Source organism: Meleagris gallopavo, chromosome 23 (genome assembly GCF_905368555.1).
Source record: "Meleagris gallopavo chromosome 23, MGAL_WU_HG_1.1, whole genome shotgun sequence".
Taxonomy (NCBI): domain Eukaryota; kingdom Metazoa; phylum Chordata; class Aves; order Galliformes; family Phasianidae; genus Meleagris; species Meleagris gallopavo.
In genome coordinates this window covers 1,416,434-1,437,079 of record NC_139426.1, presented here as the reverse complement: position 1 = coordinate 1,437,079, position 20,646 = coordinate 1,416,434, and the positions used below count along the sequence as shown (strand labels likewise).

At 47.6% G+C, this 20,646-nt stretch overlaps 3 protein-coding genes across 5 annotated transcripts; 1 reads left to right on the top strand and 2 right to left on the bottom strand.

Annotated features, from left to right (window-relative positions):
• Positions 1-66: 66 nt before the first annotated feature.
• Positions 67-20,216, top strand: LOC100551127 (transcription factor HES-5-like). 3 transcript variants are annotated; one of them, XM_085242571.1, is made up of 5 exons: positions 67-268; positions 10,383-10,561; positions 18,435-18,637; positions 18,795-18,975; positions 19,099-20,216. In XM_085242571.1, the coding sequence occupies exons 3-5, from the start codon at positions 18,575-18,577 to the stop codon at positions 19,338-19,340; spliced, it is 486 nt and encodes a 161-aa protein (XP_085098697.1). In that variant the 5' UTR covers positions 67-268; positions 10,383-10,561; positions 18,435-18,574; the 3' UTR covers positions 19,341-20,216. The 3 variants fall into 3 exon arrangements, with proteins under 3 accessions (XP_085098697.1, XP_010721139.1, XP_085098698.1); XM_085242572.1 differs by lacking the exon at positions 67-268 and adding an exon at positions 9,758-10,048; XM_010722837.4 differs by lacking the exon at positions 18,435-18,637.
• On the bottom strand, positions 937-2,460 carry HES5 (hes family bHLH transcription factor 5). The gene is made up of 3 exons (XM_019622532.2): positions 2,407-2,460; positions 2,117-2,282; positions 937-2,011 (listed from the first exon to the last, which is right to left on the bottom strand). The coding sequence occupies exons 1-3, from the start codon at positions 2,458-2,460 to the stop codon at positions 1,761-1,763; spliced, it is 471 nt and encodes a 156-aa protein (XP_019478077.2). The 3' UTR covers positions 937-1,760.
• Positions 7,254-9,556, bottom strand: LOC100551279 (transcription factor HES-5-like). Its single transcript, XM_019622534.3, has 3 exons — positions 9,011-9,556; positions 8,537-8,717; positions 7,254-8,330 (listed from the first exon to the last, which is right to left on the bottom strand). Exons 1-3 carry the CDS (start codon positions 9,131-9,133, stop codon positions 8,053-8,055), a joined length of 582 nt encoding a protein of 193 aa, XP_019478079.1. The 5' UTR covers positions 9,134-9,556; the 3' UTR covers positions 7,254-8,052.
• Positions 20,217-20,646: the final 430 nt, after the last annotated feature.

The following is a 20,646-nucleotide window of genomic DNA, read 5'->3' as shown; positions in this document are numbered from 1 at the left end:
GGTGAGGGGCGTGCGTGCGTCGAGCAACGGCCGCCCCGTGCGCGTGCGCGGGCCGACAGCTGCTCTGAGCGCGTGCGCGGCGTAACGGCTGTCCTGAGCGCGTGCGCGGAGTAACGGTCGCTCTCGCGCCTCTTCCCGCCTCAGTGCTGAGGGGAGTGGGGCGGCGTCTGCACGGTGCTGCGCTGTGTGGAGCCCGACAGCCGCCGTGCGGGCGTTGGTGCTGTTACATCAGCCCCTGTGGACCTTCTTCGTCCCTGGTGGGCTGCAGGTAAGCCCAGGCAGCAGGAGTGTTGTCAGGGCTGTGCTGGCTGCCGCTTTCTGTAGCAAGTGCTGTTTGTGCGAAGCTCCTTTCCTCACCTGGGCTGCGTTGCATCCGTGCAGCCGCGATCTGCGCTCCCTTCACGGCCCTCAGCTGAGTGGTAGCCCTGCTGGTTTTGCCCGGTGTGTGCAGCGTGCTGTAGGTTCACACCCCGCGGCTCAGCCCGTTTGGTGACTCACACGGGATGCTGAACGCGGCGCTGAGTGCCTCAGCAAACTATGAGGCACGTGGGTTGTGCCTGGGAGGTGGGTGTGACGTCTCCCTTTGCCCTTACTGTGACCTCCCTCGACAAATGTGGCTCTAAGCTTCCAAACCACTTGCAGAGTGGGGAGGCCTCCGGTTTTGCCTTGTATGGAGAGCTCCGTTCGTTAATGTGGAGCTTTGTGTTCATTCCTGGAAAGCAGCGTTGTGGGTTTGGGTGGGCGTGGAACAGTGACAGCTGCTCCCAGCAAAGTGTGCTTTTGTACCGAAATCTGTCTGTTTAGCTCCGAATCCGAGGGTGAGCCAGGAACTGCAGGGAAATCAGCTATGCAAATCACTCAATAAATCCAACAAGTTATTCTTTCTTAATTTTTATTTTGTGCATCCCCTGAATTCAGGATGGTTTCTGACACGAGTTATGCAGTGGTGCAGCTCGCACGTAACATCATAACATCCTCCAAGGACAGCACTGATTTTACATTCTCCCCGGTGGGGGTACCAAACAGTAAATATAATTTGTACAACTGCCTTTCATAAAAGACTGATAAATATTTCATGTAAAATCGACAACATGGCCGTAACTTTCATTCCTATAAGGATATTAGAAGGAGCTCTTGCCTTTATAAAAGGTATACGTATCCTGAACCTCACAAACAGCACTCTGACTTTGCAAGCAAGACATCCTGAGGAATTTCCTCTACGCAGCTTGAGTTATGGTGTAACCATTTCCGGAGCATGCTCAGTACAGTCTACAAATATCATAGAACCTGCTGGCAGCCAGGTTTTCACATGTGTGCGCTTAGCCCAGCCCCAGCTGCTTCCTGCCACTCAGGTGCAGGTGGTGTGGGGGTCCTGAGCAGGGCAGGATGCAGAGGGGGCTGCTGCTGAGCGGACACCTGAAAACGCTTACCCAGACATCTCAGCAGTTACAGCTTTCTCAACAGATGTACCCATGCAACCTCACTAAGGTTAAGAACAGTCAGCGTTCCTCTCTGAATGACTTCATCCTCCTAGCAGGAGGGTTACGTGCCGCATTCCTTCAGAATAACTTTCTTTCCACATGGTGGGAACATTTCAGTCCTTCTGGAAGAAGGGAAGCAGGCATCCATGTGCAGTAATGCTCTGCAGAAGGAAAACATTTTTTCCTACTGGTGAGAGGAGTAGGGGGACTTCTGTAGTAAGTCGTGGTCTCCTCTGCAATGTGCACCAGTGTCCAGGTGATGGTGAATATGCTGTTGGCCTACCAAGGCCTCCAGAGGTTGCAGGAGGGCTTTGCTGGTGCTTGTTTTGCAGAGGGCTGGTGAGTGGAAGTGGGTGCAGGAGAACCAGAGTCCTTGGGCATTGCTTGTGACCTCTGGAAATGGTAGATCAGCTTCATCTGGGTTTCTGTGTTTGCTGAATGGAGAGACAGGAATTGCAGAGCTTCTTTGAGGCACCAGGCATACCCTTCGCAGTAATCCTGCTGTAGGCTTTTGGCAGAGGCTGCAAAAGCTGGATGAGGAGATGAGGAAAGAAGCGTTAGGCAGGCAGACTCAGACGGGTGTTGTGCCAGAAAGCAAGGGCAGCAATGAGTCAGGGCTCAGGGTGTGCACTCACCTCGGCTGTATTTCAGGTAGCTGACAGTCATCTCCAGGATGTCGGCTTTCTCCAGCTTGGAGTTGGGTTGGTGTCTCTGGAACTCCTTCTCCAGCAGCACCTTCAGCTGCTCAATGCTGCTGTTAATCCTATCGCGACGCAGTTTCTCTACAATGGGTTTTCTGAGCTGTAACACAAAGCAGGAGGACAGTTAGTGACAAGATCTTCCCCTTCCATCTCTATGTCATCCACTGCTAAAGAGGCTCGGCCCTTCTCGGCCATGTGCCCTTGCAGTCAGAGCGGATACTTACTCTGTTCTTCTCTTTGGGTGTCAGGATTTCCAGGGAGAGAGCACTGGGTGCCATTATCCGAGAGCTGCTGTCAGCACGAAGCTGGCTGCTTGGCCGGTGGGGAAAGCAGTGGAGAGTTCCTCTATTTATACGCAGGAGCTGCATACAAATGTATGGGTCCAAAGCTACTTTGAGTTTCCCACAGTCGAGATAGCCAATCCATGTGTGCCCCAGGACAATAGGGACAGCATCTATTACAGCATGGTAAATTGACTGTGAATTGCCTGGGGATAATACCCTGCTCCCAAAGGAGCAGGTGGACTGAGGAGTGTGTGACACAATAGGGCCTGGCATGAGGGCGCTGGGGTAAGAACGTGGGAAAGCGTTTGCCATCATTATAATCCAACTTCTGCCTGATGTTGGGAACGTCGACATCTCAATGTGCTGCCTTTTCCCAGGCTGTGCTGAAATTAAGCACAGAAGACTGATCTCAGGAAGAGATAATGCTGTGTCCCCATGACCAAAAGAGAACTTGAAAAAGAAAAGATGCAGAATTAGAGGGAGTAAACCCCTTCATTGACATTAAACCGTGCTTAGATGAATACAGTACCAGATAATTTTTAGACAACTACTGACTGAAATCAAAGGAAGAACACTTGAAACAACTTGCTCTAAGCTGTTAGTTCGTAATATTTTCCTTTCCCCTGTTTAAATGTGTCAAGTCCGTCTGTAAGGTATATTAAGAGCTCTTCCTTGCTTTGTTTGGATAATCTGGGCTCTCCTATGGCAGCCCGTGGCATGTAATGATTATGAGGCCTTTCCCAAATGTGTCCTATTTGATTTCACGGCAGTTTGCAAATGCCTCCCTGTTCCCTTGGTTCTGATCCTCTAAGCAAAGCCCCTAAATATAGTTTCCCTTTACAGACAGCTGAGATGTAGGAAGGTCAGTTCTTGCTATCAATTTATGTGCATTACCCTATTTGCTGAATGTAAGCACAGCTGCTAGGATACTCTGGGACTCTCTGCCACCCTGGGCTTTCTCAGTACCTTGCCTTGTGCGTTACAGGGCAGGTAAGGAAGCAAAAGGGAGCAGGCAGGATCTGGGGCTAAAGGTGCCTTTCTGAGATGTTTTCCAGGCAGCCACGGGTTCTGGGCTCACTGCCCCAGCTCCATCCAATACGGAGCCGGCAGGGCAGCCGTGCCCTTGCAAATGCAAGGTCAGAGGCTGGCTCTGTTAGTGCTTGAGTGCCCATTTCTCATTACAACAGTGTTTGTGGAAGCCCTCTCTGTTTTCTCTGCCAATCTTTCAAAACTGATGAGGAAACCTTTCATTTCCTGTGCCAGCTGCAGTCAGCCTGCTTCCCTGCACTCAGCGTTGCTGTCAGCAAGGCCACAACCAGTTGTCATTGCTGATGGTTGGCAAAACCTATTGCTGAGCAGAGAGCGTGAGTCCTGTTGGAAATCAATTCCTAGCATTATTCTGTCAGTTTGTGGCCGGCACTGTTACGTGCACCCAGGGCAGTCGCTGCTGTGTGTCCCTTCTGGGTGTGCTGTGCAGCTCTGGGCCCACGCGGAGTGGCTGTGACCTGCAGGAAAGCCCAGCAGCAAAGAACTCAGTGAGGTGGGTGGGAAGCTGTGACCCAATTTTCAGTTCTGGAGATACGAAGTGAGTGGTTTTAAATAATGCCATCCCATCACCAACGTCCCTTGGCTCCCAAGAGCTAAACCAGCTCGCGCTGATTAAAGCATTATCCGTTCCTCGGCGCGGGCAGATGGTGCAGCAGGCGTTAGCTTTCTGCTCGGGACCCACCGAGGCACACTTCTTTTGTTGGCAGTTTAACACCGTGAATGGGGCAATGTGGGAAACCCTTGGAATTGCGGGCTCGCACCATCTGATGTGAATGGTGAACCAGGCAAGCTGCCTTGCAGCGTGCACAAAACAACAGCCCTGCGCCTTGAGCCCCAGCTTCCCTCCCCCCGAAAGGGCAGCAGATCTCTGCCTCACCTACGCTAGTAGCTGGGGAGGAATAAAAGAGAAACAAGTCTCTCTTTTTTTTTTTTTTTTTTCCCCCTCTAATGTTTGTTTTGATTATTGAGGCCTGGAGACTTATGGGCAAGAAGATACTTCCCCACATGAATTTCAGGTTAAGGAACTCCCTGGAGTGTCCCTGCTGTGCATCCTGTGTGGGATGTGCTCTCTGGAAATGCTTTGGTAAGGGAAGAACTCCTTTGCTGGAGGCAGAAGGATTGCTCTGTGCTAAAGCCTCTGTAAGCAGTCTTCTCAGCCGGGGCTCTTGAAATCCAGCTGTCAGCTCCTGGTCTGTCCCACTGATACCTGCTGGTGGTCCAGGCCCTCAGCCCCTCTCTGCCAGGGGTCTGTGCCTCTGTTGTGTGGAGCCAGGAGGAAGGCTGGCAGTGGGGCTCAGAAGCAGCGTTAACAGAAACGTGTCCCCAGATTGCCAGATGTGCAGAGCTGGCTGAATGTGGCACAGTCATTCCTTTTCTCAGAGGTTGATGTGCTGTGTAGGCCTACTGATGGGAAGCAGCAGCCATGCTGTGCACACAAGGGCTTGCTTTCTTAGTGATTCCTGTGTCAATCCCATTGTGGTCACGAGTTGAAAAACCACCCATGAGATCATTCCATATCCAAACAGCTGGAGCACCGCTGGGCCATGGAGCCCTGCTTCTGCTGGGAGGTGGCAATGTCAGCACTGGAGCCACACGCTCCTGTGTGCCCAGGGCCATGCTTCGTGCACATGGCTTGGTGGCTTACACCTTGCCTTTCCATAGAGCATCTTTATTTTAGACCATTTCCTATATCCACGTCAGCCTGTCTCAGAAATGCTTTTGATGGTGTTTTTAAAGAAATAATTACAATATTTTTTTCTATGCCTTCCATAAATGCTTTAAAATCTTTCTGACAACCCCTCTCAAGACACCTATTTAGTGTCAAAGAGCATAACGTTCCCAAGTTTTAAAAGGGCTCACATAATACTGATCGATCAATGTGCTCCTTGGGAAAATAGCGCTCCAGATGGCCTATCAGGACAGGAATTGCTGGTCACCACAATGCAGAGCCAAAAAGCGTCACTAATGCGGGCTGTTGTGAGGCACGCTTCCTTTGTGGTCCCTTTGAATGTCATAAATGGGGAAGAAAGTGTGGGAAACTCTGAGAAACTCAGGCCCACACTCTGAGGTTAATAGGGGCTTTGTCAGGAGAGTATTCCTGGGCTGTGGGATCAGCATAATAAACAAGGTCTTCCCAAGGGGCGGGAATGTGTTGGGGCAGGGGAGCGTAACCCCAGGGGACAGAGGAGCTTTACATTCAATTATTATAAGTGATAATAATTAATAAATTGTAAACATAACCTTTGCTTCACTGGGAAGGGTGAAACCGGAGGTCTGGCTTTTTGCTCACCAGTAATTGGGGAGGTGAAGCCCGCAGGCTCTGGCAGCCCAGGAGCAGAAGGGCCCCGTGCAGTCCATGGGCCGCCTTCCTCGCGCTGCCCAGCACAGCTCAGTGCAGGCACAGGGTCGGAGCTGCCCCAGCCCCGGGCTGCTTGCTGCCTTAATTGGGTGTGGTTTAAAAATACACAGGTGTGGATGAACAGCTTGAGTTTCGTTGGGATGCAGAGGCTTGTACTAATTGACAAAGGCAGGTTGAGTGCAGCAAGGTGGTGACTTTTCACCATCACTAAGCAACCAGCAAAGCTAAGAATATCCCCTCTGAATTATTGCGTATCTTGTTAGGAAAAACAGATCTGTCTCAGCACTGGTATCAGCACTGGTGAATTGCAGAAGGGTACCAGAAACCCATCCTGTACTTCATTGGCAGGTGGACGAACAGCTCTCACCTGGCTTGTGTGCTCTGTGTAAAGTAAGAAGCCAAAGGGGCCGTGCAGCCATAATGAGGTAAAGCAAAAGGTTGTGAGGTGTTGAGGTGGGAAGGGCTCCATGGCAGGTCAGGTACTGGCCAGGTGCAGATAGCAGGGCTTGCAAACAGTTGATTTGATCAGCTTGGATGATCTGAGTTTGACCCGTGTGCTCCTTGCTCAGGGACCTGCCCAGGCTGCATGTGGGCACTGTGCCTCTGCAAATCCCGCTTAGCTCGGGGCGCCCAGCTGGTGCAAGGCGTGTAGGCAGCCTCTTGTAAATCTCCTGTAAGAGGATATGCCAGATTTGTGCGCTGAATTGAAGCTGGGGTGAGAAAAACGAGGGAGGACCATGTGAAAGAGAGGCGGTGGAGAAAACATCTCTTCTGCAGGAGGGTAGGGAGCACTCTGAAGCCTGTGGGTGTTTTTCAGCTCCTGAGACACAAACCCCATTCCTGGTGTGTTTTGGACCCCTAGGTAGGTGTCAGGGAAAGAAAAGAAGTAAAGATTATGGGGAAATGGTTTAGGAGGAGAAATACTGTTTTAATCTTGGATTGCTATCAAATTATCTGTCCTTTTAGCCGTTGTTTTGTGTGTTATTACCTCTTAATTGGACAGAAAGCAAGAAACTGAGCACAGATTGGTGAGCAAATAATGAGGAATGAGGAGAAATAAACTGGTTGTGAGATATGTGATTTGCTGAGGTCCAAATAGGTTGCTGTAAATACCTGGGGCTACACCACTCAGATTGCCCCTTCTCTTTCACCTCCAGTTTTGGTTCTGATTGCTTCTCCTGGAGATGCTTCTCTGCAGGATCTGAAATCCTGCTCTGCCAAGTGTATGTCACAGATATAAACTGTCCTGGAATGAGGGGCTCGGAAATGGCATCTCTGCTGGCTTCCCCACTGCAGGGGTCTGCCTGCAGCGTTGAGTCCCAGAGCATTATCCATTTTAATCATTTAAAACCACAGGATTACAGGCTAAAACCATTTTTATTGTATTGTGCAGCAAAGACACCGAAGTTGAGCATCGCACAGGATGAATACATCACAACTTTATAAAAGCTTCTTAAGCTCTTTAGCACGTTCAGCCAAGTGCTTTGTACAGTACTGATTGCCTCCCTTCCTCCCCCACCCTCACCCAAGATATATTACAGGTATTTCCTTTACAAAAGGCATCGATTTTCCCTCCTTGGAGAGCAGCACATACTGGATATTAAGAGAATTTTCCCTACTCTCTCTGTTATCATAATAACGATCTGTAAGGAATTGTGCTATGAATAGCATAGAAACTTCAGAAGCATCAGCGATTCTGAATAACATCTTTCACTCAGGAGAGCTCAATGCTGGCATTATGATACAAAGTACATTCTCAGAAGTGCTCCTTCTTTACGAAGGTCGGGACATTGTCTGCAGACAATGCAGCACTTGAACCAGTGACCCAGGGTGTTCATAGAGAGATTTCCACTGACAGCCGCGGCTCAGCAGCCGGGAGGTGAGGTGGAAGCGAAGGGCTTTGGCTCCAGGTTGCTGCAGAGCTCAGCCTTCTCCTCGGCTCGGAGCCACCGGCAGGAGCAGCAAATCTGCTACGAGATACACACAGTCCTTCAGTGTGAAGGGAAACTACTCAGCGACCTTCATTTCTCATAACAGAAAAACAAAGCCTTCCCCCTCCCGCCTTTGGAAAGCAATGTTTCCTACTTTGAAGAGGGATTATTAAATCACAAGTCCCTCTATTTTTTTTTTTTTTTTCTTTTTAGCAAAACATAGGAATAAAGCAAAGTTCATCAGTAGGTCTACCAGGGTCTCCAGATGGTATGAGCTGCTGCTGCAGTTTTCTGGGCAGTTTTCTGGGCAGGCTGCTTTCTGGCAAACACACAGGGTGAGCGAGGTGTACTGCGTGTGGCAGGAGAGCGCGTGATGTCTGCACCCATCTGAGCTTTGCAGAAGTGCTTGAGCAGCTGGGCCTGGGTTTCCTTCCTGGGTTCGTAGTAGGATAGAAAATGCATTGCTTCCTTTAGGCACCGCAGGTATCCGCTGTTGAAGTCCTGCTCTGGGTTCTTGTGAATGAATGCTAGAAAAGAAAGAAGAGCAAATAGAGTGAGATAAGGTTGTTACCCAAGCACGGGGCAGTGGCAGCTTGTGCTTCAAGCTTCTTTTAGGGGCCTGAGTCTTTGAGCCTTGAATGTAGGCCTGGGTCTGGGGGGAGGAGCAGCCCAGGGATTTCTGGGATAGCAGATGCCCATGGGAGCATGTGATGTGATGGTGCTCTGTGCTCACCTGGCTCCTGCAGCTGGCTCTGCTGCTTCAGGTAGCTGACAGCCACCTCCAGGACGTCGGCTTTCTCCAGCTTGGAGTTGGGTTGGTGTCTCTGGAACTCCTTCTCCAGGAGCACCTTCAGCTGCTCAATGCTGCTGTTAATCCGGTCACGGCGCATTTTCTCCACCACCGGCTTCCTGAGCTGTAAAAGAAATGCAGCACTTATTAGAGATTTTCTGGGGCCTGACCTACTTCGCCTTCTGACCCATTCCCTGGTACACACAAAGTTCAAGGACACTTTCTTTTGGTGGGAGAGCTTTGCCATGCTGCTCACTCACATTCATTTTATGTTTTATCCCATTTGTATTCCCCAAGACCATCTTCTCTCTCCTTCTCTCATCTTTTCCCATGTAATGCTTGTTTGGCAGAGATAGTGCCTTGCACAGAGCACAGACCAGTCCTGACCAATGTGATCCTGTCAAGGGCTTTACTTACTTTATTCTTCTCTTTTGGCAGCAGTTTCTCATCCATGTGGATCATGAGAGTGTTACTGGGAGCCATTCCAGGTGCTGTCAGCCCTGGGTGCAGCCCGTCCACATGGGCTGCTGTGCTGAGCATCAGGCTGTGCTCTGGCAGTGTCTGACCACCTCTATTTATACACCGAAGCGTTTAGCAGATATGTGAGTCTTGAGGTTGCTGGTGTTTCCCACAGCCATTCAGCCAATCCAGGCACGCAGCTGAACAATAGGGAAAGCATCCATCAGTGCACGGTGCATTGATCCTAAATGCCCTGGAGAGAATAACCTTCTGCCCACACCGACTGGTGGAGTGTGCAGCCTGGCTTTGCTGGGCTGCCCAGGGATCTGGGAAAACACTGACCCTCCAGCTGGTTGTCTGCTCTCAGTAGCGTTCCTGAGTCCCTGCATGTGCCAGTCACATTTGTGGAGTGGAGGAGGCACGCTTTTGGGGGAAGGTAGGAAAGGAAGGCGGGGAACACTGTTAGGGTGCAAATCAACAGCACCAGAGACATCCTGTAACTCTTTCTGAAGAGCACACTTCCCAGCCAGCCTCCTAGCTGCAGTGTGCCGGGGCATGTGTGCATGTTTGTGCTTGTCCATGCAGTCATTGCACTTTTTTTACTGCAGTAATGAATGAACTGATGTGTTATCTGGGTGAAACAAAGAGTTTGATGGCCTAGCATGTCTAAATGCTGTGAACCAGTCTGAAGTCAGGTGCTAGGATGGCAGATAGCTGAATAAAGAGGGAATGAGAGTCCAATGAAAATTGTAACCTCTGTTTGCCTCTTTCCCATCAACACACTGGGACCATGACCCTCTTGGGACAGTGTTGCATGGCTTTTATTACAGACAGGCATGTGCCTCCTGGCAGAACTGGCCGGGTCACCCCATAGCTCTTTCTTGTCCCTTTTCTATCCTCTTTCTTTCTTACAGATTCTTTGAAGCATGATGGTTGGGATGAGCTAAATAACAGCACCAAGTTCAGTCCCAGAACCCCAGGCTTGAGCAGGCAGAGGTAGGTCATCCAAGGGACTGAGTAACCAAGGCTGATTTCCAATTCTCCTGCTCACCTGAGATTTGAGGCATGACATCTTCTCATCCCACCTAGGAGTGTCCCTGCACTGTGACAGGCTGGACCTGCCAAGAGAGCTCAACCAGCACACTGCTGGCCTTTACCATATCAGCCCCACTCAGTTTTCTCATCTGGAAGATGGAGATAGTGCTGCTTGCTCTTATGTGCATGAAACGTTTCACCAGAAAATAAGCAAATGTTCTTTTGTGGCAAAGGCAAGAAAATGAATGAAATTTTGTGGACACTTTAGATGAACTTTGATTTTGTCTGATTGCAGGGTGTATTGAGGCAGCACTGAAAACCATCTAAAGCTGCTGGAGCAAAGTTGTGCTGTGTCCCATTGCCTGAGGCCTGGCCTGCAGGGGCAGAGGTGTGCTCATCTCCCTGTGTGCTGCTTGTGCATGGAGTATGCCTGAGGATCTAGAAATGGAAACGGCGGAGGGAAGCATGTGTGAGGTAAGACAGCCAAGGACAGATTCTTATTTGGAAGTCCTTAAGTGAAGCCCACGTTTAACAAGAAGTTGACAGGAAGGAGGGAAGTGTCACTGAAATAGCCAGCTTCATGGTTTTCGTTGTATGGGCCTGAATGGGCTTTGCTTTTTGTTAAGGGCAGATGCTGTCTTCAGAGCCCTTTATTCCTGTGTTGTGGGAAAGCCAGGAGACAAGTCATCTCATGAACACTTTGAACTGGTCAAAGGATTATGGTACAAGATAAGATACAGCTCAGAGACCGTGCCATAGCTTTTGCCAGCTGTCATAAGATGTTACCTTTTGTTCTGTAGCCTTTGAATGGACTTCCTCCAAAACTTGTGTCCTGTGTTCTCCCTCCTAGCAAGTGAGCACTGGTGTCAGGCCTTGAAGCTAGGAGGTGACAGGTAGGCATGTACCAAGCTGGTTAAATTTAAGAGACTCTTCAACGTCAAAGAACATCTTTTTCCTGACTCCTGAGAAGCAAGCCTGACCTTTATTGCTGTCTTAAAACTGATAGCCAGATGGTCTTTTGGGAGTTGGATTCTTTCCCTTTAAATCATTCAGGTTCAAGCACCATCACTAATGTTGTGAGTAGTTGCAAGGCACACTTCTATTGTCCCTACAAGAAATGTTATCAATAGGGGAAAAGTATGGGAAAGGCAGAGAAATTCAAACCCACACAGCCTGGTGCTAATAACTCCTTTGTGGAGCCTGTGCTTCTGTCAGGGCACTATGAACTCAGAAGGCTTTTTCAGTGAGTAAGGCTGAAAAGCTCGTGTTTTGCTGTGCAGGCAGCAGTTACTCAGGAATCTGTTTACTAGGAGAAAGGGACGAGGTGGGGCAGGGGGGCAGGGATGCTGGTTCGCCCTCAGGGATGCAGCCCTGGCTGGTTGGTCTGCTATGCTGTGCCTCAGGGTGCTCTCTTGGGAAATGGGAGCAGTGCTACTGGATGTTTTGACAGAGCCCTGTTAGGAACTGCCGTGGGTGCTAGAGAGCCCTTGTGCTTTCCTGGCAGAAGAGGCATTGCTTGGGAATCCTGACAAACTCCTGTGAGAGCAAAGTAGAGAAGGAACAGTTCTGGGGACAGAACTCTGCAGGCAGGAGTGTGCAGGGCACGAGTTTGCACCACAGGGTTTGTGTTTGAGAGGAACCTCAATGTGGCATTATTGTGCTTTAAACATCAGAGCCCTGGCAAAAAAAAGTCTTTAATTACTGTAAAATACATTCTTTACATGTTTAACCTCTTGAATTAGTTTTCCTTTAGATCCTGAATACTTAATGTACTGTTATTCCCAGGTGCATAAATGGTCTTTTATCATTAAGAAACATATGAGACAACTTGATCTGCATTTTCAGGGTTGTTAGAGGCAAAAGCAAATTCTGTAGCTGCTTGTGTGGCTGACCCTGAAATAGTCATACAACCAATGACATAGTCTTTCTATAATGAGTATTAAAAATAATTAAAAATTAAAGAGAATTTATTATTTTTCTGCCTAGCTGAAATTCCCACAAGTCACCTCTCAGCATATTCAAGAGTGCACAAGAGGGATTTATTATTTCCTGGTATATTGACTCTGAAAGGTCTGGGGATTACAGCTGCTTTGCACATGAATAGCTGGAGTGTGTTGTACAAAAGGCACGGTCTGTGGGATAATGGGGTTGGATGTGGGAAAGCGCTGACCCTGGGGGAGAGCAGGCTGGTGCCTGATGGCAGGAATCAATTATGTCTCAAAGGAACACATTGCCCTGGGAGCAGGCTTTGCGGGAGCCACCATGTTATGTGTTTACGACCCTCCTTCTCCAGCAACCCATATAAAACAGTCGCAGAAGATATCCTATCCTTCTGCCTTTACCAGGGGACTGAGCTACACCTTGCTCTGTAATTACTCTGTTAGTGGTCTGTTGGTTATGATCTCAGGAATGAAACGGTTCCCATCTCAGGGAGAGTGCTGAGACCAGCGCTTAGCTCACACATGCCACCAGTTTTGAGACTGTAAAGCATCCCAAATCTCGGTGAGTGAATTCAGTGCACTCTCCAAAGCCCTTAGGAACACCTGGAGCCCAGCGGTCACCTGCTCAGCTCCAGCCAAGAGAGGGGGGCAGCCTGTCGCTGCTGCTGAGCTCCTGCACTTCCTTGGTTTTGTTTTTGGAAGATAGTGCTATTCAGTTTTTACATTGATCTGGCATCATTGCTAACCTTTCAGATGTCAAAATTTGGGTTAGAATGGGATAGAAAGTCATAGGGATTTAACAAAACTTATTTGATAGTTATAATAAAAGTAGACGTATTGTAATGGATTTACTTACCATTTGAACTGTGCTTGCATTGACATTGTTTTTTCTCTTTGCCAGAAGACTGGCAGAGGGACACATGCAGGAACTAACTGCACATAAGGTAGAGTTGGTTGCCCTCACCATCATGTCATAGCGCAAGGCACATTGTCAGACCTCAGGGTCAAGGGAATCTAGTGCAACGGGAAGTTTCTGACCCTAAAGAAAAAGCAGTATAGAGAGTAGGACTGGGACCCCCAGAACACCACCTTGTATAGCTAGCAGCATGCACTTGTGCCCATGAGCATTTGCAGCTTGAGGTTTTGAGTAGGAATTAGTCAAGAAGCCCTAAGAGCTGCTGCTGGGGTCTGTCTGTCCAGACACCTTCTGCTATGGACAGTGGTCAGCATGTAACACCAGCCACACACAGACAGCACTGAATTGTTCACTACAGCAGTATGGATCCTTCTGCATTTCTAAGCCCTGATTTCATCCAGCCCAGCTGCCTAAAACCTGAAATTCTCTTATAAATTCTGTTCAGCTTCTTACAGAGAGTTGATGTAATTCAGGGCACAGTGTATCCTCTCTTCCGAGGATTTTCTGAGGTCCCAGAATAGCTGTAAGTGCTGGGAAGCAGCTGGATGAACTGAGTGGTGGCGACAGACAGCTCTGCACTACGACTGGGGACAGCTGCAGTTTAACACTGAGATTTTGGTAGGTCTCTAGGAGCATGAATAAACAAATTAATTTTTATATTAAATCTTGATTTACTTTCCGAACAGATCAAGTCCATTTCTATTGATTTGATCATTAAGTACTTCCTGATTGAACATTTGAGTGCATTTTCCTTTTCAGCTATTTTGTTGGTTTGAACAAATTGTACTGAATCACATTTGCAAAAGCCACTACTGAACTTGAGTGCAAAGGAGAACTTTTGCATCTGCTTAGCTAGGAGTGGCACTGCTCCAAGTGTGGTCCATGCAGGTAATCCCTATTCTCCCATAAGCTGGGGTGCTGGCAGCTATTCAGAGATAATAAAGCCAATTAAAACAAAAGTGGGTTCTGAACATCTTTGCAAAACAGTAATCTAAAATGACTTCTGTTTTAGACCACTAAGCTGCAGCTAGGCTGAAATACTGAAATTTTGATTTCTCCTTTCTGTCTCATTTTCTACCTTTGTAAAAAACTTTGCTAGTAATACGTTTTTATATTGCAGAGAAGGTTGCTGAGATTCATTAGTTGGTATTTGTAAAGCACTTTGAAAATGCAAAGCCAGTGCATTATTCTTGGTCTTGTGGATGCTTTCCATGTTATTAAAAACAGGATTTCAGAAAGGCTTATAGGGGATCAAAACAGCATCCCAAACTTGAAAGGAAGCACGACTGTTAAACCATCAACTGTCGCCTCCCCCTCCAGCCAGATGTTAAGCCCTAAAGAACTGAAGTGGCACAAGGAATTACTTTCCCAAGTTCCCCCAGCTGGGCTGACAGGCCTTGATCAATGGTTTTCTCCACTGTGAGTGCTATGCAGATGGTCTACCCAGAGCAAGGTTTCTGTGAAGTACAAAAGGAAGTCAAACACCATTTCTAATTCAGCTTGTAGCATGGCACACTTCCTTTATCCTCTGCCTGAATGCAGTGAATAGGAGAGCAGTGTGGGAAACTGGAAGGGACTCCAAACTCACACAGTCTGAGTGGCTGTAAGACACTCCTGTCCTCAGACCACATCTGCCTGTGACAGACGGGAAAAAGAGTGACAGAACGAAAAATCAGATTATAAAAACCTGCTTGAATGGGAAAATTAGGTCTGAGTAAAAGGAAGAAAGTGAAGAAAGCCATGCAGAGAAACAGAAATTGTGACAGCCCCAAGCAGGGGACTGCCAAACAGCAGAGTGAGGAAGGGCTGGAAGGAAATGGCTGAGGAATGAGCTGCAGGAGCAGAACCTTGCTCTTCCACCAGTAAGGCCAAAGAGAATTGTCCCTCTGAAGGCAGCAGAGGTGGTTTAAGCTCACACTGAGACTTCTGAGCCACATATTCTGTCTTGCCTCCTTACTAAAGACTGGCTTGCACTTGATAAAAAAATGTTTGCCACAATGATTGAAAAAATAAGTAGAGCACATTGTCTGTACTGGTACAGCAGGGCACTGCTCCCTAGCTCCATGTGTCAGCCAGTGGCCATTCCTTGAACAAGAGTGGAAATGCTGAGCTTTAAAACACAACCAGTGTAGGTTCCATTCAGTAATCCATCACCGAAGCTTTGGTGTTTTTGCATCTCTTTGCTGCACAGCATTCAGAGCAAAAGATGGTTCCTCTGCACCATGAGGATCTGTACACTCACCCAGGCCTTACGTTACCCAAAGAGTGGTGACTGCTTTGTGCAGATGTCATGCTGGTACTTGTCACAGATCCCCAAGGGAGCTGCATCTCAGCTGAGGCAACCGTGTCTGCAGCCCCCTGATGTGTATTCAGTTTTTGACCACAAACCACAGGAGCTGAGCTTGGCTACTACGAAAATTAGCTCAGATTTCATATCAGTAATTCTATGGGGAAGCTCTTCATTAATACTTCTAAACTGTCATGGGGTGGTTCAAAGAACAAAACAGGGAACAGACCAGATTCTAGGGCTGATATTTGACAGGGGAAAATTAAGGCTCAAATTCTGCCGATTAGAATTTGGATGAATTCCTCTGTAGGTGGAGGGGTAATTATGCACAAAGAGATGAGAAAGGAGCTTTGGAGGTACGAAACCTACAGCCTGAATGCTGCAGTCTGCTTTGCTCTTTGTGGAGGCCAGAGTTCCTGTTGGCTTTAGTGAGGACCCAAATAGTTCCAAAACCTGGACCTGTTCTATTTTTTAACCTTAGTATGATTTTTAGGACAAAGCACTTAATGAGGTCTCCAGAATTTTGCTATCTTTCCTGTTCTCTGAGCCGTTGCTCTCAAGCATTTTGGCATTCTCAATGACTTTCTAACATACTGCCATGGAAGTTTGTGTACCTCAGAGTTTCCCACACCATTTCTTAACTATATTCATTCCTATCACAAAGGAAGTGTGCCTGACTACAAACCGCATTAGCAACGGTGCTTGCCTCTGCATTGTGTTCAGTGGGAAACCCTGCTCCCAAAAGGCCATCTGGGCTGCATGTATCAGGAGAGAAGCAATGGGGGCAATGAGCATCAAGATTTGGGAAAACAGCAGCATCCCTAAGTCTTCCTACAGAGCTAACATCTGGCAGAGGTTCTGGGGCATTACTCATGCCATATTTCAAACATCCACATCCAGTATCTTGGGATTCTAGTAAATTCTCTATCCAATATTGTGTATGTTTGGAATCATAGTAAAAGGTGTATAATTGGGAATTCATGATCCTTAGTGTAAAGTCCACTGGCTCTGTTAGCATTATTCTAGGGATGATGATTATTATTGCTTTCTTATTCTCTTTTCACTTGAGCCATGTGTTGCAGCAGTGAGGTAAGGCCGGGGGCTGCAGCGGCTGTCCTGGTGCAGACAGCAGCAGCCCCACTGGGCTCCTCCCTCATGTACACTTCTTCAGCAGCACAGAGCAAACCCCCAGAACAGCAGGAGCTCACTTATGTGGCAGAAAAGATGAGGGCAGACCAAGAGACCCAAATCACACATCTGTTCTGCTATGGGAAGTTTATATGTCCTCCCCCAGAATAAAAGTCCTGCAGTGAAGCAACCCTATAATGCATAGGTTCCTGAGAACCTGAGTTTCAAAGTTCTGTGCTGCAGGTAGTTGTAGAGAAGGCATCTGACACTGGCCACCCATGTAAGGCTAAAACTGGAGTGCCTGTTTGAGCAACTTGCACTGTGAGAGGAAGTGATGACTCTTAGGGCTGTTTACTAGGAGTTAATCTGGGAAACTGAAGCTGTTTCTAGCAAAATTGCTAGCAGACCCTATTGATCACAGCATTGCCACATTTATTCCTCGTGCACTTGTCAATGAGCTCAAAAAATGAGTTGGTATTCAGGAGTTTCTCTTTCAGAGAATCTCCCCAAGAGGGATGCACAGAGAGAAAGATTGGTTTCAGAGGTGGCATTACATGAGCTCAAAGATAATCCACAAGCTTTGAGGAGAACATGTGAAATGGTGTCACAAAAACTTTCCCACAATTTGACATAAAAGACTCAGAGCCCAACAGCTGCTGCTCTGTACGCAAAGAAGGGAGCCTATTCACCAACAGTACAATGGGGATGGAACAGCAGATCTTGGAAGAGGTCATTTAAGCCTTACCTGGGCGAACAAATACATGAGCTGTAGGGTCAGAGAGAAATGTAGACATGTGTTTATGCATTCACATTAAAATACATGCATGATCACATATATGCATGTATCAGTATATAGATGAACACACAAACTGCATTCATGTAGACACGGTATTTATGTGGTACCCTCGCTGATTCAGTAAGAAATCCCCACCCGTAATCCCTAGCATTACTTTACAGTCATGTATCTGACAATTCACATTCCCATGTTGCTGCTTGCAGAGGGATACACTGACGCTCGCATAAAGGGGAGCTGAACTGCTGTGATTGCAGTGCACACCTGGAGCAAATCGGGGGCTGGTACAGCTCAGATGTGTGGTTCATGGCCTGCTCTGCCCTTTTCTGTGCAGGTCTTGGGTGCATGTGTAGAGAATGCAGAAAACACTGCTGCCATTCCCTGCGGCTGTTTGTGTGTGGCTGGAGCTCATAAATAAAGCATTTGTTTATAAGATGCAAATAGCAGCACCGTTAGCTCTTTTTGAGCGGAGACTTTGCAGTGCAAAATAATGAGGAATCAGAATCTTGACTTGTAGCAGTTTTATGGGCTATGTGAATTTGTTCTGCACTCCTTTGTGCATGGATTAAATGAAAGCAGCATATGAGACTGAGCTGATCCCCAAACTCAAATATTTCTCCTCTTGCATTTATCTTATAGATGTTTGAACAACACTGGGTGCTTGTGACAGGGCTTGAGAGTATTCCAAAGAGGTTCGTAAGATTTCAAGGAAAGAGAGCAATTATCAAAATAGAAACTTTTCTGGATAACTGTGTGTATTTACATTTAAAGGTTTTTGCAGTGAGGCAAACTGAAAAAGCTGTATTCTGTTTCACTTGGGCAAAACTGGTGTGCCACTGGCTTACTGTGAGAACGAGGCAAACAGCCTTAAAGAACTTCTGCTCTTTATCTCAGGAAGCCAGAAGCTGCTCGTGTGTGCATTGCATTGGTGCACGCTTAGCGTGTGCCTCCTGCAGCCGGGAGGAGCGCGGCCGCACGCAGCCTGCATGGGGGGCTCGTTGCCCTCCACGGCTGCTGGCCGCCTCCTTCCTGTGCACCCGTGGCCGCCGGCCTGTGCTGGGAATGCCATTGATCTCTGGCATTAGTCAGCAGCCTTTGCCCATTGAAGGCCGCTCTTTCCCAGCTTCTGACACGTAATTCTGATCCCGGTCTTTCACGTACCACGCACTCCCCACCTGCTCATCTGGGAGAAGGTCATTATCCCCAGGCTATTCACTGGCACTGGAGCATGCAAGAATAGATGCTTCTGTTATTGTGCTGCCTATCTCTCTGATTGGCCACAGAGTGTGGGAAACTCCGCCAAGCCGCAGACCCACAGACTCTCAGGAAGGCTGCACAGTATAAATACAGGGCCGAGGCAGCTTCCAGCGACACATTTCTCCTGGACTTCCACTCTGAGACATTCCTTCCCCTCTTGGGACAGATGGCTCCCAGCGTTGTTTTCATGGAGCCTGACAACCTGCTGACGCCAAAGGAGAGAAACAAAGTAAGTCCAGACACGGTGAGGCAGCTTGGAGCCATGCTCTCAGCTGTTCTCATAGCAGTTTCCAAAAGCTGAGAAACTGGTTCACATTGCTTAGGAACAGTGTGAAATGGCAGAGAGGAGATTTAATAGTGAGTCTCTTTCCCTTTGCTTTTTACAGCTCAGGAAGCCGGTGGTGGAGAAAATGCGCCGTGACCGGATTAACAGCAGCATTGAGCAGCTGAAGGTGCTCCTGGAGAAGGAGTTCCAGAGACACCAACCCAACTCCAAGCTGGAGAAAGCCGACATCCTGGAGATGACTGTCAGCTACCTGAAGCAGCAGAGCCAGCTGCAAATGAAGAGTGAGTATCAAGTTTACTTCAGCCTCTAGTTTACTATAGATCTGTGACAGTTTTGTGAACCTTTTGCTATGAATGATTGCTCTGAACTTTTTTTTCCCCCTCCCTCTTTCTTCCCTTCTCTAGCTTCAGGATCCTTCCATAAAAGCTCTCAGTTTGACTTCAGAGAGGGCTATTCCCGGTGTTTGCAAGAAGCTTTCCATTTCCTCTCTCTTCATAAAGTCCGAACTGAAACACAGACCAAGCTCCTAAGTCACTTCCAGAAGAACCAATCCACTGCTCCAGAGGTCTCCTTTTCCCCCAGCAAGCCCAGCATCCTGAAGCAAGCATCGCCAAAAGACACCGGTACTCTCTGGAGGCCCTGGTAGGCAGGGAAGCTCTCACTTAGTGAACCTTTGCCTTTTAGAGTCCAGAGGAAGAATCTGACTGCATCCGATAGTTCAGCTCTGATCCTCTCTTCTGTAGGGTGCATTATTTCCCCATATACTTTATTTATGTGTGAAAAGAATGGCGTGCTTTTGACTTTTATGGGATCCTTTGGCAAAAGCTCAGGCATTCTGTTGTGTGGTATCGAAGCTGTGTAGGTACTGGTGATACAGAGCACAGTGTGTTGCCCAGTTTGGGGGCAAAGGTCTTCCAAATGAAGGAGGATATTTTTGTAGAAGTTACATTTGTGATGGGCAAGAATTGCAGTAGGAGAATTTCCCTAATATTGCATGTAAGAGCCATTGGCTTTGCTCTGGTTTGACTGAAAACTCTTGTTTGCTCAGTCATTCTGGAGAATAAATGTGCAACTTCAGTTCATGCACACTTAATTAAATTCCATTTCCTCCCATTTGCTCATAACTTGTACTGTGTGAAAGGTGGTTTTTTGCTTTGTCCTGGACTTTTCTTCTTTGATAGTCCTGGCACATAAAGTGGGATGGATGAACTGAAGCAAGGAAACTATGTGGAATATTTCTACTATTTTGCTGCTTTTTTCAATTTAGAAAAATAATGTGTTACTGCTTTATGTTAAAGAAAAGAGTAGATAAAATGCTCGATTTGTCAATGTTATATATTTGGGGTGTAAGTTATGCTTTTTCTAGCATCTTCATTATAATAATGATTGTTTGTCTGTATTAAGTGCTGTAATTCATGGTGGATAGTGTTTCTCCCGTTCCTGGGACAGCCCTACGGCTTACATGCATACTGTGTATGCGTCTCTGTGTTTGTAGAGAGAAATAAAATGCATTTGTGTGCAACTTTTCTCTGGGTTCTCTGTGCTCTGTGGGATATGTAACCATTTGGGTCCCTGAAAGTTACTCACATGTCAGTCTTCCAAAGAAGGGGTGATTTTTAAAGTTAAAGGAGCTCCTGTTCATGTCTACTTTATATATTCACCTGACTGCCTTACACCTTTACCCCCATGAGGTAAGCAACTGTTACTTACGTGTTCTCTTACCTGAATCATATAGAGCTCCTCCTTAGGCTCTGCCCCTCCCAAAACCTCACCTGAGTGGTCAAGCCTTAAACTTGGCCATCTGGTCCCCCTGCTGGCAGCAGCTGGGATCTGAGTGTCCTGCAGTTTTTTCATCTGACGCTGACAGGATACAGCCTTGATCACATCAGTGCTGTGTGTCCTCTAATGTCTTCTCCTCATTTTTTCTCTGAGTGCTCAGAATGTGGAATACA

Excerpts from the sequence above, each read along its gene's own strand:
- HES5 (XM_019622532.2), bottom strand. The coding sequence starts at position 2,460 with ATGGCACCCAGTGCTCTCTCCCTGGAAATCCTGACACCCAAAGAGAAG. Across the intron at positions 2,283-2,406 it reads CACCCAAAGAGAAGAACAGA|CTCAGAAAACCCATTGTAGA; the intron begins GTAAGTATCCGC and ends TTTGTGTTACAG. Across the intron at positions 2,012-2,116 it reads CTACCTGAAATACAGCCGAG|CTTTTGCAGCCTCTGCCAAA; the intron begins GTGAGTGCACAC and ends CTCCTCATCCAG.
- LOC100551279 (XM_019622534.3), bottom strand. The coding sequence starts at position 9,133 with ATGCTCAGCACAGCAGCCCATGTGGACGGGCTGCACCCAGGGCTGACA. Across the intron at positions 8,718-9,010 it reads TGCCAAAAGAGAAGAATAAA|CTCAGGAAGCCGGTGGTGGA; the intron begins GTAAGTAAAGCC and ends TTTCTTTTACAG. Across the intron at positions 8,331-8,536 it reads GAGCCAGCTGCAGGAGCCAG|CATTCATTCACAAGAACCCA; the intron begins GTGAGCACAGAG and ends TTTCTTTTCTAG.
- LOC100551127 (XM_085242571.1), top strand. The coding sequence starts at position 18,575 with ATGGCTCCCAGCGTTGTTTTCATGGAGCCTGACAACCTGCTGACGCCA. Across the intron at positions 18,638-18,794 it reads CGCCAAAGGAGAGAAACAAA|CTCAGGAAGCCGGTGGTGGA; the intron begins GTAAGTCCAGAC and ends TGCTTTTTACAG. Across the intron at positions 18,976-19,098 it reads GAGCCAGCTGCAAATGAAGA|CTTCAGGATCCTTCCATAAA; the intron begins GTGAGTATCAAG and ends TCCCTTCTCTAG.